Source organism: Podarcis gaigeae (genome assembly GCF_964106915.1).
Source record: "Podarcis gaigeae genome assembly, chromosome: 13".
Classification (NCBI taxonomy): domain Eukaryota; kingdom Metazoa; phylum Chordata; class Lepidosauria; order Squamata; family Lacertidae; genus Podarcis; species Podarcis gaigeae.
The window spans coordinates 11,273,359-11,291,641 of record NC_139689.1 but is presented as its reverse complement, the minus strand read 5'-3'; the positions used below and the strand labels follow the sequence as shown (position 1 = coordinate 11,291,641).

The 18,283-nt window shown below is 48.1% G+C and overlaps 1 protein-coding gene across 1 annotated transcript; it reads right to left on the bottom strand.

Moving 5' to 3' along the window:
• Positions 1 to 69: 69 nt before the first annotated feature.
• METTL3 (methyltransferase 3, N6-adenosine-methyltransferase complex catalytic subunit) lies at positions 70 to 15,137 on the bottom strand. Its single transcript, XM_083706797.1, has 11 exons — positions 14,977 to 15,137; positions 13,316 to 13,518; positions 11,221 to 11,616; positions 7,583 to 7,758; positions 4,823 to 5,039; positions 3,981 to 4,168; positions 3,126 to 3,164; positions 2,917 to 3,025; positions 2,059 to 2,124; positions 1,847 to 1,959; positions 70 to 314 (listed from the first exon to the last, which is right to left on the bottom strand). Exons 1-11 carry the CDS (start codon positions 15,068 to 15,070, stop codon positions 203 to 205), a joined length of 1,713 nt encoding a protein of 570 aa, XP_083562923.1. The 5' UTR covers positions 15,071 to 15,137; the 3' UTR covers positions 70 to 202.
• Between the last annotated feature and the right edge of the window lie 3,146 nt (positions 15,138 to 18,283).

The following is an 18,283-nucleotide window of genomic DNA, read 5'->3' as shown; positions in this document are numbered from 1 at the left end:
AGCATCTTCCACAGGAACTGGGCTCTCGATTCTACGTCCCACATTCTTCCTAAGTCTCGGCTATGGAGAAAGAATCCATTTTGTTTTATTTATTTTAGAAAAAACACACCCTATGTTAGAATACAATCCATTCCTTTTGCCAGCACCCCCTGCAAAACACCCCCTTTGGTCCATCGCGCTGAAATCTCCCCTTGTCTCCCCTCTACATATTCTTGGGCTTGGAGATGATTCCGTCTGGGTAACGTTGTTTGAACTGAGCCACCACATCTGGATCCAGCAGGTGGATTCCGTCCAGCTGGTTACCAAGCGTGATCCTAAGACGTGAGAGAGAGAGAGAGAGGATGGATTAAGGGGAGGGTGGAGGGAATGAGGAAAGGGGGTCTATATAAAACCTGTGTTGTGGTTCCAGTGTGAGGCTAAGTGAAGGACTGGTTAAAGGGCACTGCTGGAAAACTTTTGATTATCAGCTGCTGAGATCTGTAAGTGGGAAGAGAATACCAAGGTATCTTTGGCTGAGCTCAGGCTCCTCACTCAGCCACAAATCGGCTGCATCCTAACCCAACTCATTCCCGTGGACAGGACTGCCCCCTAAATAATAGTAGCAATAACAGTATCTGCCACCTACCCAGATCAGATCACCAGATCTCTGTCTATTTATTTAGAGGTGCCACCAAGTGTGGTGTTGCATCTTTAAGCAAAACCTCATTTGACGGCCACCAACTTGGATGGTTTTCCAAGAGGATTGGACAAATTCAGGGAAGAGAAGGCCATCGAGGTGCTAATAGTGACATTGGCTATGCTCTGCCTCCACAACTGGAGGCAGCGATGTTTCTGAATCCCAGTTGCTGGAAACCACAGGAGGGGAGATGGCGCCTGTGCTACAATTCTGCTTGCTGGTTTCCCACTGGGGCATCAGGTTAGCCACAGTGAGAACTGGATACTCGATTAGATGGACCTTTGGTCTGAGAACGCTCTTCTCCCATCTTCAGTTCCCAGGCAGACTTGCTCCCCTCAAGCTGAGCCCTGAACTGGCTGACTGCAAATGCTGCATAGGGGTCACAGCTCACATGTTTCCAGCAGCTGAGGCTCTTTGAAGCAGGGATGCTCTTGCCAAACTACAGTGCCTGGAATTCTTTGGTTAGGGAGGCCACAACTGTTGGTATGGTATTAAAGGAGATGTAATTCAGCAGGTTTAAGAGAGAGATGCAAACCTTGATTTGTGTAGGGCAGGAGTAGCCAACATGCTCTCCACATGCAGCTCCACATCTGGGGCTGATGGGAGAGGGTAACAACATCTGGATGGCTACCACTGTCTTAAACCTTTCCAAAGACTACTTGGGGTTGCTTTTCTTAAAAAAAAAACCCATGTAGGGTGACTTCTTAATCTGGCACTAAGAGGAGCTCATTGACGTGTCTGATGTATACTCTCAGCAACATCCTTTAAACAGCACAAATTCTGAAATTTACTCGGAAGTTTGAAAATCCGTCGAGCGATCTGAACGGACTTAAGATTCTAAAGCTAAATTTTCAAGTGGGTCCCAGAAAGGGCATAAAAATAATTCCCTTTCCTCGCATGGCTTGGGCTGGATTGGGAACAGCAAAGGATGCCAAGTCAGCCCATTGATCAATCTAGCTCAGTACTGACTGGCAGCAGCTCTTCTGGGCTGCAGATGGGATATTCCCAGTCCTACTTGGGAGATCCCAGGGATCGAACCATGGACCACATTTCTAAATTCTGTCAGAGTTGACATGAGAACCATGGGCTTTGCCGCAGAGTTCAAATCTTAAAGAGAGAGTTGAGAGGTCATTCAATGGTTCAGGGTCAAGAGGGATGGGTGACGCTCACCAGTTGGGCTGGACGTTATGGGGTCGCCCAAAGAGCTCTATTTTGCGGGTCCCAGGCGAGAGCCGCTCGATCATGCCGTAGATCTCGTCTGGCTTGTGACTGGTGGAGCGTACCTGCGGGACAGTAAATTTCACAGACAGTAAATATTGGGGGGGGGGATCTTTCCGCCACCCCTGGATCCAGTGTTGGGCTGACCCAACTCTCTGCCTTACCTCTGCCACAATGACGTCGCAGTCGAGACCTCGGTTGAAGCCCTGGGGGTTTCCTTTCACCCCGACCTGCCCACAAAAAAAAGATGGTTCAGGCACAATTGGGCTCCTCCGTAACTTGTGCCCATTTACATGCAATGCTTTGCGTCCTCTATTGCAGGGCTCCTCAAAAGAAGGGGCGAGGCATTACCTTCCCCTCTAAGGTGAAGCCGCTAAGAGCAGCTTTTGCAAAGATAGTGTTGGGACTACATCTCCTATCATCTCTTCAGTGTTGGGGCTGATGGGAGTTGGAGTCCAACAACATTTGGAGGGCACGATGTTGGCTATCCCTGAGCTATCCGTTGCAGTGAATTGGCACTGTTATCACCTGCAATATTGCACGGACCAAGCGTTCTAAAGAAATAGGACACCCAGGAAAGGTGTTTTGACAGACTCCCCACCCCAGGCGAGGCAGAGAAGTACAGGCCACAGGCTAAGCATTTCAGTGGGCTTTGTGGAGCCCACAAAACAATGAGCAGTGGCCCATGATTTATTCTCCACCCCCCACCTCCCACAGTAATCTAGTGTTCTCAATAATTTGGGTGTTCAGTTGTTTTCAGCCAGGGAAAGCCAGGGGGATGGAAAAGGCATGGGGTATCTCTCGGTTCTTTTCAACAGCCATGAGGGCTAGTAGCTTGCTTTTTTAAAGTCTCTCCAGCATGCCCAAGTTCTGCACTTGAGGGATTATACATGGACGAGCCAACATGCTGATAATTATAGACTGTGTGTCTCCCTCCACCCCAAAATAACCAGGACTCCTGTATGCTTTCCGTTTCCATGGGATTCCTAACCTAATTTCTCTCTTCCCCCCATCCCAATTACCAAGCAGTGCTCTTTGCCATGGTTGAGCCAGTGGCCTGTCCGCCCCGTCCGGATAATGCGCTGGAGCTGGTTTGTTTTCACCCAGATTATCTCATCTACTCGCTCGTACCTGGAAAGCAGAGGGAGGGGGGGAGGACAGCAGGCAGTGAGACTGAGCAGAAAGAAGAGGGGTTCCAGAAAGGAGAGGGCCCTCCACCTTTGGCACTTACCCCCAGAGATTCAGGCACTCCCGGCCGAGTTCCATGGCCCTTGCGGTCGCCACAGAGAGAGAAAAGAGCAATATGAATGGTGAATGAATCATGGCTGCTCATGAGAGGGGAAGAGAGAGACCCTTTCCGCCCCTGTCTCTTGTTGCCCCGTAGTTGAATGGGTTGAAGCTGTTAACACACTTTCCCACTCCAGAACAAGCTTGCTCCTACCTCGCAGGTGGGAGAATCTCAATGTGTCCCTCCTGCCTCTTTTAACTGGCCCCCAGGCCACACGGGCCCTACTTCACAGCCTCTGTATTTTGGCTGCACTTGACCTCTGAGAATGCCTCTTGTCTGCCTGGATGGAGGCTAGAGTTTGGTGTGTACAGACTGTAGCCTACAGTACAAAGGCAGCATTTAGATTCATTGTTCCATCTGCTTTTTCCTCTGGTTTCACCCCTTCCTGGCCCCGAAAAGGTTACTTAGACCTAACATGGATCTATCTACCGCTCTAAGAAGCCAGGTTCTTCCTGGTTCTCTGTCGCCCTCTGGAGGCGACTCTGGGTCTTGTCGAGATGGCGGTACGTGGGAGAATCTGGTCCTGCCAGGCGTTTCTCAGCCACAGATCCCCTCCTGAGCCATGCTGCCTGGGGGCTGATGGGAGTTCAGAGCACAAGAATATCTGGAGGGCTGTAGGGTGGGGAATACCTGGTGTACTGGTTAGACTGCTGGACCAGGGTTCAAATCCCGTCTCGGCCACCAAACTCACTGGGTGATGCTATCCCTCTGCCTGCCCTACCTGCCAGGGTCGTCGTGAGCATGAAGGGGAAAGGGGAGATCCTTGGAGGAAGAACAAGCTGGGTTAATGTCCCATACCGGCCGGTGACCCACAGAAAGAGGAACCCCTCGTCCTGCAGGACGGGGATGTTGAGGCGCCTCATCTCGTCATCCGTGAGGGTCCCGTATGGAAGCTCCATGTGGATGTCCCAAGGCGGGTCGGCCATCACGACAGCGAACTTGCCCAGGATGCTGACGTCAAGGTAGCGGATGTCGCAGCAAATCCACTGGGGGCAAAGAGAGGAAACGGGGAAGGGAATGCCTTAGAGAACATGGAGAAGTGCTTCAAAAAAAAACAAAAAAAAAAAACAGTGGACCCTCTGGATACGGATTTACCATATTTTTTGCTCTATAAGACTCACTTTTTCTCTCCTAAAAAGTAAGGGGAAATGTGTGTGCGTCTTATGGAGCGAATGCAGGCTGCGCAGCTATCCCAGAAGCCAGAACAGCAAGAGGGATCGCTGCTTTCGCTGCGCAGCAATCCCTCTTGTTGTTCTGGCTTCTGAGATTCAGAATATTTTTTTCTTGTTTTCCTCCTCCAAAAACTAGCTGCGTCTTGTGGTCTGGTGCACCTTATAGAGCGAAAAATACGGCAATTCGTTCCAGGGGTCTCTGCGCACCCCAAAAATCCGTAACCAGAGGCGCCACTTCTGTGCACGGCTGATAGAGCACTTCTGTGCATGCGCGAGCAGCGAAACCTGGAAAAATACTTCCGGGTTTGCTGCTTTTGCAACCCGAAGACTACATCTCCAGATAGGGACGTAACCCGAGGTTCCGCTGCAATTAAGGCGGCGTCCACAAGAAGCTGCCTCGTACCAAGTCATGGATGCCTCCCCGCCTCCCCACCGCTGCAGATATCCACTGCGGGCAGCCCTGGGTACCTGCGGAGGGAAAAGGCGGTCCACGCTGGAGTCCCTCCCCACCGCCTGGGGCAGCGCCAGCTCCTGGCCCGAGCTCAGCTCCCGCCCGCAAGGGGCGTCCAGGTCAGCACAGGCGTCGATTTCGTAGTGGACGTACTTGCAGGTGTCCATGTGGAAGCAGGTGTTGAGGAAGGAGCAGTCCCCCAGAGACTCGTCCGTGTGCTTGTTGATGATGCGGCTGCAAGGAGAAGGGGTGGCTGGCTGCTGCTCTAGATTTTACCTTGCTTCACGTCCACCTTGGACCGTTTCATATGAAGCCTCTGACACACACACACCCCCCCGACTGCTTGACTGGATGCGATTTTAACAGGATTCACATATTTCTGGGTTTGGGCTTTACGATACGCGACTTTGAAAGGCCTGTGCGAAAGGCAACCTACAGTGGTACCCCGCAAGACGAAATTAATTTGTTCTGCGATTTTTTTCGTCCTCCGAAGCACGGATTTTGGAAAAGCTTCAAAAATCACCAAAGTCTTCAAAAACCTCAAAAAAGGCTACCACACCGCGTGCTATGAGTTGCTCCTCGAAGTCAGGTCGCAACTGCACCCCCTGAATGCACGGTTTCAAGAAAAAGGAAACAAACTTGCAAGACAAAGGAAACAAACTTGCAAGACGTTTCCGTCTTGCGAAGCAAGCCCATAGGGAAATCCGTCTTGCGAAGCAACTCAAAAAACGAAAAACTCTTTCATCTTGTGAGTTTTTCGTCTTACGAGGCATTCATCTTGCGAGGTACCACTGTATCTTAATAATTAGAAATAAAATGGCAAACTAAATATCCCACCCCCTTGAAGGCACGGTTCAGATATGAATAATTATTAAAGTTCACCTAAACTGGTGGTTCTCTAAAGCAGTGGAATCAGTGGTGGGATTACCTAGTGGTGGGAGCTAAGAGGCAAGGGGTTGGCAGCAGGGGCACTGGAGTTGTGAAGGACTTTGAAAAACTGGCATCACAGGATCAAATTCATCAGTTTTGTTGGATTAATTAAACTAAACCACTTTAGCTGGATTTTGAATAAATGTGCAATTCATTGTTACTGTTTTGGATTTTGTTATTAAATTTCTTTACCTTCATCAGAGGATCAGTACACAGTTTTACAGTATAGAAACACAAAAATGTGTAGCACAATACCAAACAAAACCATAACACCCCACCACCCACACAGTTTAAAAGGATATAGAGCCATGGTTCCCACAGGGGGGCAATTTGATTTTTAAGGGGGGCAATTTGAGAATGAGTTATTAACAGTTAATGGCTTTTTAGGTTTCCTCCACGTGAATTGGAGATCACTTTTTGAATAATAAGAATTATATGTCACCGGGGGTGGGGGTGGGATGGGGGAATCAGGATTTTCGAGATGCTTAGGTGGAAGATGGCCAAAAAAAGGTTGGGAACCATAGATTAGTCAAAATCCTGATTATAGAGGAATGGTTTCTCCTGGCACCTAAAGATATGTAATGAAGCTCCCCAGGGGAGAGCATTCCAAAAGCAGGGAGTCACTGTAGAAGAGGGCCGTTCTCATGTTGCCACGCTCCGGACCTCACATGGAAGGGGCCTCAACTGATCAATGCGGGGTCTGGGTTGGTGCATACAGAGAGAGCCTGCCCTCAAGGTACAGTGGCACCTTGGGTTAAGAACTTACCGTACTTTTCGCCCTATAGGACACACTTTTTCCCCTCCAAAAATGAAGGGGAAATGTGTGTGCGTCCTATGGGGCGAATGCAGGCTTTTGCTGAATCCTGGAGAGCAAGAGGGGTCGGTGCGCAACGACCTCTCTCGCTCTCCAGGATTCAGGAAGCTCTGCGCAACCCTCGGGAGCCTGGCGTGAAGCCGCACCGGGCTCCCGAGGGTTGCGCAGAGCTGCCTGCACTCCCGGGCTTCGCGCAGCTCTGTGCTCCCGGGCTCCCAAAGGTTGCGCAGAGCTGCCTGCATTCCGAAGCCTGGGGCGCGCTGAAGAGTGTGCCCAGGCTTCACACAGCACTCCGCAAGCCTGGGAAGACCGGCGCGCCTCCCTAGGTTTGCGGATAACAGGCTGTTCTGGGGGCTGGGGTTGGGGGAAGCTCGGGCTTCCCCCACGCCAGCCCCCTGCCTGTGGGGGGGAAATAATTTTTTTTCTTTATTTCCCCACCAACCCAAAAAAACTAGGTGCGTCCTATGTGGCGAAAAATACGGTAATTTGTTCCGGAGGTCCGTTCTTAACCTGAAACTGTTCTTAACCTGAAGCACCACTTTAGCTAATGGGGCCTCCAGCTGCCGCTGCGCAATTTCTGTTCTCATCCTGAAGCAAAGTTCTTAACCTGAGGTACTATTTCTGGGTTAGCGAAGTCTGTAACCTGAAGTGTCTGTAACCCGAGGTACCACTGTATTGCGGTCTGGGCCCTTTTAGGCTTTATAGGTCAAAACCAACCTTTTGAATTGGGCCCAGAAATTAATTGGCAGTCGGTGCAGCCGGGCCAGGATTGCCGTTATATGCTTAAAACTATCTTGCCCCGTGGGTGAGCAACCTGGCAGCCAAGTTCTGCACCAGCTGGAGTTTCCGAACCGTCTTCAGAAACTAGGTCACCTGGGGCTGGTTTTATAAAGCAAGGCCAAGACACGGCATGGAGAAAGACCCCGGCGCTCAGTCACAAAGCCTGCCTTCCAAGATCCCGCTCTAAAAGTTTCTGGAAGTCCTGCAGCATTTCCAAAACTGTTTCGGGGCTCACTGAAGCCCAGAGACTCACCGGAAGTGGAGCTTTCGGCACGGCCGGTCGGCGTCGCTGGCCTTCATGCACTCCTCTTTGGTTCCGTAGTCGCAAAACTCTTGCACCTGCGCCCGGCCTCGTGAGCGGAACTTCTCCACGATGGACTGCTCCTTGGCCGTCGTGGTGTTCAGCAGCTCCAAGATCTCCTGGCTCACCTGGGGAGGCAAGGAGGCCGAGACCAGGTCAGTGGAAAGAAAGACACACACACAAAAATTGCCTGGGCTTCCAGTCTTCATGGTTCCAACTGGAATCAATCTTCATTTCTGGTCTCCATCCACATTGCTTGCTAAGAGGGCAGGTCTTTTTCTTGGGGGGGGGGGGGGTTCTTTTTAAGGGGAGGTATATGTCATCATATCGGGAGCTCCCATGAGCGGCCAATCCTTCCTGAAAGCAGGGCTTGGCGTTCGGAGCTAAATGACTGCAAGCCCCACTCGTCTCCTGGGTTGAGTTTGAGCCAGGATGCAAAGGCAAAAATGCTACTTTGCAGCCACAGTTTGAAGGCATGCCTGAAACGGAAAGAATAAAGGATTCTCTTCTTTGAAGTTGCAACACTTGATCTCATTGTGATATCAGCTGACATGACAGGCGTGCGGACACACCCACTTGTAAAAGTGGCCCACAGCGTGTGTGTGTGTGTGTGTGTGTGTGTGTGCGTGCTCAGCATCCTCCCTGCTGGCCAGATCCTGACTCCCACCCCTAGGGTACACCATCCAACTGACCATCGACGGAGACAGCACACTGGGAAAATTATGGACTCTAGACCCCAAGCATGCAGACCTGCCCAGGTGTTGCGATGTGCAGGGATGCCCTGCTGACCTTTCAGCCACCCTGTGAAGTTCGTGGGGCAGCAGTACACAAGAGAGCCTTCTCTGTGGTGGCCCCCCAAACTGTGGAATGTTTCCCCTTCCAAGGTGCATCTGGCCTTCTCACTACAGTTGTACCTTGGATCATGAACGCCTTGATACTCGGACGTTTCGGCTCCTGAACGCCGCAAACCCGGAAGTGAGTGTTCTGGTGTGCGAACATTCTTTGGAACCCGAACATCCAACGGAGCCTCCGTAGCTTCTGATTGGCTGCAGGAGTTTCCTGCAGCTATTCAGAAGCCGCTCTTTGGATTCCGGATGTTTTGGAAGTCGAACGGACTTCCGGAACGGATTCCATTTGTCTTCTAAGTTACGACTGTGTATACATTTCAACGTCAGATCAGGAGCGCCTTATTCTGTACAGGTCTTTGAGGGGTGCAGCATCAGATCAGAATACACCTCCAGTATAAATGTCTAGGTATTGCACTGAGATGTACATAACCCACTTTGGGGCTGCATAATGAAAGGAAGGCTGTAAATGCCTAATCCTAAAATAAAACAAATTTTGCCAGGACCGGCTAGTGCTCATTGGGTGGAAAGAAGAGAGGACAACAGCAGGTGGCGCCAGAGCCAATGACAGCTGGAGCCAACTAATTCTCTTTATGCTGTCATTTTCCTCCCTGCTGACGTCTTCAAAGGCAACACTTAGTGTAAAAAGGAGGTTATTGTAAAGCATCTTTACAATAAGCTAGTTGATTGGATAACTGATGATGCTATTCTTGCCAAAGAGCAAGCAGGATTTAGACAAGGCAGATCAGCTACAGACCATTGCTTTGTACTGGCCCATTTTATAGATAAGTATGTTAAGAAACCAGGTAGTGTGCTCTATGCAGCTTTCATTGATCTGAAAGCTGCATTCGATTCAATCTCTTGAATAAGACTGTTGGGATAAGTTGAACGCTTCAAGTATAGACAAAAGATTATTGTTCTTGATTAAATGCCTATAAGAAAACACTGTGCTGAAAGTGCGTAGCTCTACAAATGGGAAGCTCACATGAGCCATGCCAGGCACAAAGGGAATTAAGCAAGGTTGAATCCTAGCTCCCCCATTGTTTAACTTACATATATATGATATTGTATTACTATGCGTTTATTTATATTGTATAGATCTAATATCAGCTGAGGAAGCCCTTTGGGGTGAAACAAGGGAGATATCTGGAAACCTTGTTCTGCCCAAGTTAGCAGTTTGTACCTGCACCAGCAGTCTACATCAGCTGTGTTGTTCTTGTTACCTTGAAGACTTTTCTATTTTTACCTAAGGATTGTGTTACACAGGAACTCACAAGAAGAAACGGATAAGAAAAGAAGAAATGTATTTTCATAGGTTATATATCGTATATATGAACTGTATATGTTGCACATACTGGGCTAGACCTTTATGTTAGGAAACAACCAATAAAATGTTCACTGTTATGATTATTCAGCCTGTTGCACTTTGTGTATTGTGATTACTGTATTTCTATCTCAAACAAAAGTGGGCCTGAAAAGACTGGTGACTGGGAGCGGCCGCCGAGACCATATAACACCAGTCTTGAAAGACCTACACTGGTTCCCAGTATGTTTCCAAGACCAATTCAAAGTGTTGGTGCTGACCTTTAAAGCCCTAAACGGCCTCGGTCCAGTATCCCTGAAGGAGCGTCTCCACCTCCATCTTTCTGCCTGAGGTCCAGTGCCGAGGGCCTTCTGGCGGTTCCCTCGCTGCGAGAAGCCAAGTTACAGGGAAGCAGGCAGAGGGCCTTCTCGGTAGTGGCACCCGCCCTGTGGAGTGCCCTCCCACCAAATGTCAAAGACAAAAATAACTACCAAACTTTTAGAAGACATCTGAAGGCAGCTCTGTTTAGGGAGGCTTTTAATGTTTAATAGGTTATTGTATTTTAGTGTTCTCTTGGAAGCCGCCCAGAGTGGCTGGGGAAACCCAGCCAGATGGGCGGGGTATAAATAATAAATTATTATTATTATTATTATTATTATTATTATTATTATTATTATTGATGAGGGCATTCTCAGGATACTGCCAAAGGGAACAGCTGGCTGTGAATTACAAGAAAACTTGAGGAGGAAGTTGGCAGGCAGTGGCCTCCTCAGGATAAGATGGGCAAATGAGGGCTGGCTGAGGGCGGGCTGGGGTTGGTGAGGGAGTGCGCCATTTGCCTTCAGGGACCAGACTCCGCTGGTTTTTCACGACCACCCTGGGATTTAGCAGCCGTCCCTCCCTCCCTCCCTCCCCTACCTTCTTTTTTTAAACTTTTATTTTGCTTTAAACAGGTACATATAAATATAGACAACCAAAATTACAAAGGAAAATTCCTTAATAGTAATGGAAAAAAAACCTTTAAAAACCTACAAAAAATATCGAAGTACATGACACAGAACATAAGCAACTATGGGAAAGATAAAAGAAAAGAAAAAAGAAAAATAGGGAAAAAAAGAAAAAGAAAAAGAAAAAGGAAGATGAGCCAAAGCAGGAAAGCTCATCTATTGTACACTTCCGTCAAGCTCACAACAGATCATTATTCTTATCAATTATCTCTATCTGCATTCCAAAAGAATCCCTCATCTTGGTATCTGGGAACGTTTCTCTATGCAGCATCATTCTAAACATAGCCAGATCTTTCTTGCTGAGCCCTTGTCCCCTAAATAATAATTATTCCCATTCTTCTTTCACCAATTTTTTAGGTTTATCTCTTATTGCATCTGTCAGCTTTGCGAGCTCCAAGTACTCGCACAATTTGACTACCCATTCCCCTCCCCTACCTTCTTGCTCTGCTGCTCCTTCGTCGACTGCTGGCTCAGCAGGCTCTCAATCTCCAGGTCCAGGTCCGAGGCCTGCTTGCGAGACTTCTTGGGGGGCTCCTTGAGCACCTCGGAAGACGCCAAGGCAGAGGGAGCAGCCCCGGACGCGGAGGCGGGAACCCCGGCGTCCTGCTCCCCGGCTCTCCTCTTTGGCCCTCCGGGTCCGACCCCTTCCCCGGAGTCCTTCTTCTCGGCCACAGCACCCATCATGGCGGAGAGCTTGGAGTGGTCAGCGTAGGTGACCAGCATGGGCTGGTCGTCATCCTGGAGGAGGCCCCGTTTGACCTCGATGAGCTCCTGCGCCGCAAACTTCTGCAAGAGGCTTTCCACGCTCCGCTGAGTGGCGGGGGCTTCGGGCTGTGGAAGAAGGAGTAAGAGGAGGTTGAGGAGGTGTGGACCGGCAGCATCAGACAACAGGGGAGTGGAAGAGCTGTGGCTCAGTGGCAAAGCATCTGCCTTGCATGCAAAAGGTCCTGGGTTCAATCCCCAGCATCTCCAGGTAGGGCTGGGAGACACCAGTCTGAAGCCATGGAGAGAGACTGCCAGTCAGTGTAGAGAATAATAATAATAATAATAATAATAATAATTTTTATTTATACCCCGCCCTCCCCAGCCAAGGCCGGGCTCAGGGCAGCTAACAAGCAATAATAAAAACAAGTTGAATGATTACAACTTAAAAACAAAATTAAAATACAACATCAAAATATTGAAACATTAAAATATTTAAATGTAGCCTCATCGCAGGAGGAGAAAGGAAAAGGAAAAAGAAAGAGAGGGAGGGAATCAAATTGGCTCCAAGCCAAAGGCCAGGCGGAACAACTCTGTCTTACAGGCACTGCGGAAAGAAATCAGATCCTGCAGGGCCCTGGTCTCATGAGGCAGAGCGTTCCACCAGGCTGGAGCCAGAGTTGAAAAGGCCCTGGCTCTGGATGAGGCTAATCTGACTTCCTTAGGGCCCGGGACCTCTAGAGTGTTGCTATTTATGGACCTTGAGGCTCTCCATGGGGCATACTGGGAGAGGCGGTCCCGTAGGTACGAGGGTCCTAGGCCGTGAAGGGCTTTAAAGGTCAAAAGCAGCACCTTAAATCTGACCCTGTACTCCACCGGGAGCCAGTGCAGCTAGAAAAGCACTGGGTGAATATGCTCCCATGGCAGAGACCCTGTGAATACTGAGACAACTTCCTATGTTTCTATGAGACCAGCCTGTCACGATCAAAATAGCAACAGACTAAGCAAAGCAGCAACAAATAAACTGCTTAACCTCACTGAGTTTATATGGAACATGTAAGCTTTTGCTCTGCTCTGGAGAGAGAGAGGGGGGAAATTGCTACAGCAAATGGGAGGCAGGGCTGGTCCCTTGGCTCTGCTGAGATATCAGCCTGCTTTTTTTGTCTCTTCCTTTGTCTCATGTGGTAATGGCTGTTCCATCAAACTACCAGAACAGTTTCCATCTCATCTGGTCATTATAAGAAAGCTAATTTTAAAAACCGGTGCCCAAGCAACTTTTTTCCTCCCCACTCCCCATCATTGTCTTTCTTTCCTGTCTTTTAAATTACAGCCATACCTCGGAAGTCGAACAGAATCCGTCCCAGAAATCCGTTCGACTTCCAAAACATTCGAAAACCAAAGCGCGGCTTCTGATTGGTTGCAGGAAGCTCCTGAAGCCAATCAGAAGCCCTGTAAGCCCCGTTGGACATTCGGCTTCTGAAAGAACATTCGAAAACCGGAATACTCACTTCCAGGTTTTGGTCATTCCGGAGCCGATTTGTTTGGGAGCCAAGGTGTTTGAGATCCAAGGTATGACTGTATAAGCCTGGACACAGACTGTCTTGGTGTTTTGGTTTTAATGATCTGCAAGGCCCCTCTGGGAGCCTCTGCCACCGAAGAGTGGCATTTGGGGGTGCATCTGGGGACAGAAAATCATACTGAAAGATGTGAACAGACCAGTGGGAAGTGAACAGACCAATGGGAAGAATGTAGACCTTGCCTAGGAGAGGGCAAGTCAGGGGAGAAGCAGACAATGACATCCAGTCAGATTTATTGCTTTGATGCTCACCGTGGAAATGGCATGGCAGATAGACAAAGCGTCTGTGGGTAGGGCCAGTCCTAAGTCGGAGAGGTGATGCAGGAGCTTCTTCTCAAGCTCAGGATCAGCCACAAGATCCCCTGGCTCAGTGGCGGTGCTGGGCGTGACGGACGAAGGAACCGGACTGTCGCTTCGAAAGGGAGGGCTGAGGGCCAGGTCCGGATTCCTCAGGTCTAATGTAAGGCGAGATGAGGTTATTAAAGAAGAGTTCCACAGCTGGATCAGGCCCAAAGGTCCATCCAGTCTAGTTTTCTGCTCCCACAGCTGCTTGCTAAAGGAAGCCTGAAAACAGAACCTGAGTATCACAGCACTCTCTGCATTTGCAATTCCCAGCAAGTGGAACTCAAAGGCATCCTGCCTCTTATGTTCTGCTATGAAGCTTGCTGTGAACTTTTGGAAACACGGTGTTGGTTCCTTTTAAAACTGATTTTTTCATGGAAGAAGACAAGCAACTAAAAGAAAGAAGGGTAAAGAACAGAACAGCTCTCACTGGATCAGCTCACATTAAAAATACAGTAACCGTGGATACATCCATCTTAGGCTAAGCATATATGCCCTCCAAATGCCCTTCAAAGGCAGGCTTCGCAGCCACTGCATGATGTAGGCCACTGTCAATTAATAAATGAAAACAACAACGGATACCAAAGCTTTATGGAATACGCAGAAACGGCAAAACTTACCGGAAAAATAAGAAATCAAGATAATAAGAAATCAAGAATGGAAGTGGTTTGTTGAATATTTACAAACAAACTGTAAACAGTTAAGAACATTGGGAGGATTATTGTAACAACCTGAAGTTCTATAAGAGCAGGCTTCCTCAACTTCGGCCCTCCAGATGTTTGTGGCCTACAACTCCCATGATACCTAGCTAGCAGGACCAGTGGTCAGGGATGATGGGAATTGTAGTCTCAAAACATCTGGAGGGCCAAGGTTGAGGAAGCCTGTATAAGAGTATACATTTAAAGTACTGTAGATGAATAAATGATTAAGTTAATTTGGAATACACAGAAAATATATTTTTTAAAAAATTAAGGAACCGCATAAAGAGGAGGAAGGAAGTCGTGTTTCGAAGTGTTAAAATGATTTGTAACATTACTGAAATGCATAAAATCGAAAAATAAATAAATGAAAGCAACTAGATGATGCACAGACGGGCACCCACGCAAAGACGATGTTGGCCAGAAGATGTATTCAGGCGCAGCGAGGTTACTGGATCTGATTCACTGGGGCTCTTTAAAAAAATACGTTCTGGACCTGTTCTTGGGGTGGTTCGGCAACCAACCCTCCTTCCTAGGGAACTCTGGGAACTGTAGCTCCGTGAGGAGAATAGGAGTGTCTCCTGACAAGCTACAATTCTCAGGATTTGGGAAACCAAAACTCTTCAAAGTGGCATGGTAACGCTTTAACTGTATGGTGCAAACGGGAGCCTCAGCCATACTCAAGAGGAGAATGGACTTCAGCTATTCGCGCCTAGCCTAGGTCCATTAATACCAATGGGTCTACTCTGAGCAGGACTTACTTGGATGCAGCGCTGCCCTGGTGCTTCCTAGCATCCTATCCTATCCTATCCTATCCTATCCTATCCTATCCTATCCACACACCCCTGCGCTTCCTTCGCCTGCTTCCCTTACCCAGGGGGTCCTGCTTGCGCCTCCGCTGCAGCCGCTCCCGCAGCGAGTCCAGCTGCTTCTTGTGAGCCTGGATCGAGCTCCATGTGTCCGACATCGCCCCCGGTTAGCCGGGCAGCGGCTGTCCCGGCAGAGGGGAGGGCCGTGTTGAGAAGGACCGGAAGTACCCCGTGGGGGACGGAGATAAGGGAAGCACACTTCCCGTCGCGTGCCCGTAGTCCGAAGCTGAAACCGGGCAGCCGGTGGGGACCCGCCATCTTCGCTTAAGGCGGCGAAGCTCAAGGGGCCATTTTTGTAGTGGGTTCGAGTCTCTCCACCACCGACGTAAGAAAGTACTGTACAGTATTAGGAGGATAGTGTTTTTGTCCGGAGGCTCGGACTGATGAGAGCTGAGGAGAGCCGCAGCCATTGGATCACACACACACATACAGTGCTTTTTTTCTTAAAAAAAATGTTTAGGGGGTACTCTCATTTTTATTCAAGAAAAATCACGATTTTATAGTTCAAATCGGGGGAAATAAATGTATTAAACAGACAAAAGTACAAAGATTCGCAAAATGTTTAGGGTATGCGTACCCCCCAGAAAAAAGCACTGTATTTTTATAATTTTTATATAAATATTTGGGCAGCATTATGTCCTACCCAATCTCCAAATACAGTAGAAACCAATCCAGGCCTTCTTTCGGGTGCAGGAAATCTGCTCTTGTTTAAAAATTGTACTTTAAGAACAAAACAAAAAAGCCCACACACAACTGTACTCTTAATTAGTGAAGGCCAAAGTTTCCAGGGACGTGGGTGGTGCTGTGGGTAAAACCTCAGCGCCCAGGACTTGCTGATCGATCGTATGGTCGGCAGTTCAAATCCCTGCATGTCGTTCGGTCCCAGCTCCTGCCCACCTAGCAGTTCGAAAGCACCCTTAAGTGCAAGTAGATAAATAGGTACCGCTTTATAGCGGGAAGGTAAACGGCATTTCCGCGCTGGTGCAGGCTCGCCAGAGCAGCTTCGTCACGCTGGCCACGTGACCCGGAAGTGTCTCCAGACAGCGCTGGCCCCCGGCCTCTTAAGCGAGATGGGCACGCAACCCCAGAGTCGGTCACGACTGGCCCATACGGGCAGGGGTACCTTTACCTTTACCTAAAGTTTCCAGAACAGGAGACGAGTGTCACTCTATTGTGGCAAAACCACATCTATCGTGGCATAACCTTTCATGGACTGGAGCTCACCTTTGCCAGATCCTGAGTTACACATGATTTAGGGAGACCAAAGTGTGAAACTGCTAAATTGCAATACTGGTAGAGATTCAGTGCCATCTCTGGCAGTCAATTTCAAGCATATTATATGTATTAATCGGCATACCACTGCCAGGATGGCTGTGTTATCGATGGCTGTTTTGCAAATTCATTGCCACTGTAAGGCACTTATTTATCACCCTCCTAAATTTTCTGCAGTTCATTTCTCTCTGAATTCACAGTTTACGATTCCCACCCAAACTTCCAAGAGTGTGTTTGTTGCAATTCAATATAACACTAATTGATGGACTGGAGCGAAAGCTTATGCCACCATAAATTTGCTAGTCTCTTGCAGCAGAAAGGAGTCTCCCGGCACCTTGAAAGACTTAGGCAGCTTCCCCTCTGGAATTTGCAGGATGAATAAGAGCAAAAGATGTTGAGGATGGTAAATGGGGATGGGTGGGGAGGATTAGTTCTGAGAAGGAAGTGCCCCCTCTCCTTTGGACGGCTGCCAGGTTGAAGCTGCAACAAAGGAAGAGCCTGAGCTCATAAGCCGCTAAATAGCATTATCCGTAACCGATGGGAAGGGGAGGGGAAGAGAATCGGATGCTGCAGGCCACTTCCTTGACACATGGGAAGAGGTTTCTAAGCTTGATGCAAAGGTGCTTAACCAGCACTGCAGATTATTTTTTTTTTCAGTTGTCGACCAAAGATGGATGTCAACGTCCCATTTCTAAAATATTTTTTTATTAGTATTTGTTACTTATTTACAAAAAAAAAAAAAAAGGTATCTAAAGGAGTCCAGGGCTGCAAACAACAAACTGAGAAAGCATCTTAGGAGCAATTCCAATACAATGCATACTGGGGAAGATCTCAAAAGGCTTGTAGGAAGACGAAGGTCTTCAGTAGGTGACAAGCTGACAGCAGAGATGGCACCAGCCTAACGTTCAAGGGGAAGAAGTTCCATACAGTGGGTGCCACAGCAATGAAGGCTTGAGCAGTATATTGTATTGGATGGGCGCAGAGATTGATTGGGTATGGGGTGAGAGATTCTTTCAGGTGATTATTTATGAATCAGGTGATTGACAGTTGTATCAGGGACCACATGAACCCTTATATCCCAGCTTGGTTACAGATCGTCCACAGAAGCATCGCTGATCGTTCCCCAAGTTGACAAAAGCTCACCTGGCAACAAGAGACCGAGCCTTTTAATGTTACCGGCCCAGTACTGTGGAATAGTGCAACAGTGACTCCGCAAGTGCCTTTCATTTAAAACTTGAAACATCTGCTGGAAACTTTTCTATTCCATCAGGTTCATGCTTCATCATTTAATCAGGTATTCTTCTTCTTTTAAAGTTAACTCTTTTTAATACAAATACTTATGAAAACAGCCCTAGAAGCAGCTCCCCATCCTGGCTAAGAGGAAATGTCTTTTTCTAAAGCAAAGAGTGCACCACTCTTTAACTCAAGAGTAGACCCCTTGAATTGAATACAGACCTTTTAACCATGCCCATTAAGTTCAATGGGCCCATCCCAAGTAAGACTAATTTTTTTCCTTCAGAATTATCTTTATTCATATGCAAATGCTAAATATTAAAATGCATACAATTGAGTTAAGATGTATTTTGTCAGGAGGCAGCCCTTATTTAGAGAAAGACATAAATATTCCAGATAAATGGGGTGGGGGTGGATGGGGGAGAAATGCATTTGGTGGGGGGGGGGTCAGACTCTCTTTTCCTCTGACTCCCCTATACTCATCACTGCCTCCTGCTGGACAGACTGCTATGTACCGGTAACTCGTATCTTACAGGGAGGTTACATACTGAGGGTCCACATGTATACAGTGGTACCTTGGTTTGCATACGTTTTGGATTACAAACACGTCAAACCCAGAAGTGCGTGTCCTGGTTTGCAATTTTTTTTTTTTGAATTACAACCATTTATTATTATTATTATGAACAATTTTTTTTTAATGCCCCACTGGCGAAAGCGTGCCTTGGGCTACCACCTGTTTTGGTTTACAAACGGACCTCCGGAACGGATTATGGTTGTAAACCAAGGTACCACTGTACTAAAAAAAT

Excerpts from the sequence above, each read along its gene's own strand:
- METTL3 (XM_083706797.1), bottom strand. The coding sequence starts at position 15,070 with ATGTCGGACACATGGAGCTCGATCCAGGCTCACAAGAAGCAGCTGGAC. Across the intron at positions 7,759-11,220 it reads AGGAGCAGCAGAGCAAGAAG|GTGAGCCAGGAGATCTTGGA; the intron begins GTAGGGGAGGGG and ends TTGCCTCCCCAG. Across the intron at positions 1,960-2,058 it reads GCGACGTCATTGTGGCAGAG|GTACGCTCCACCAGTCACAA; the intron begins GTAAGGCAGAGA and ends ACTGTCCCGCAG.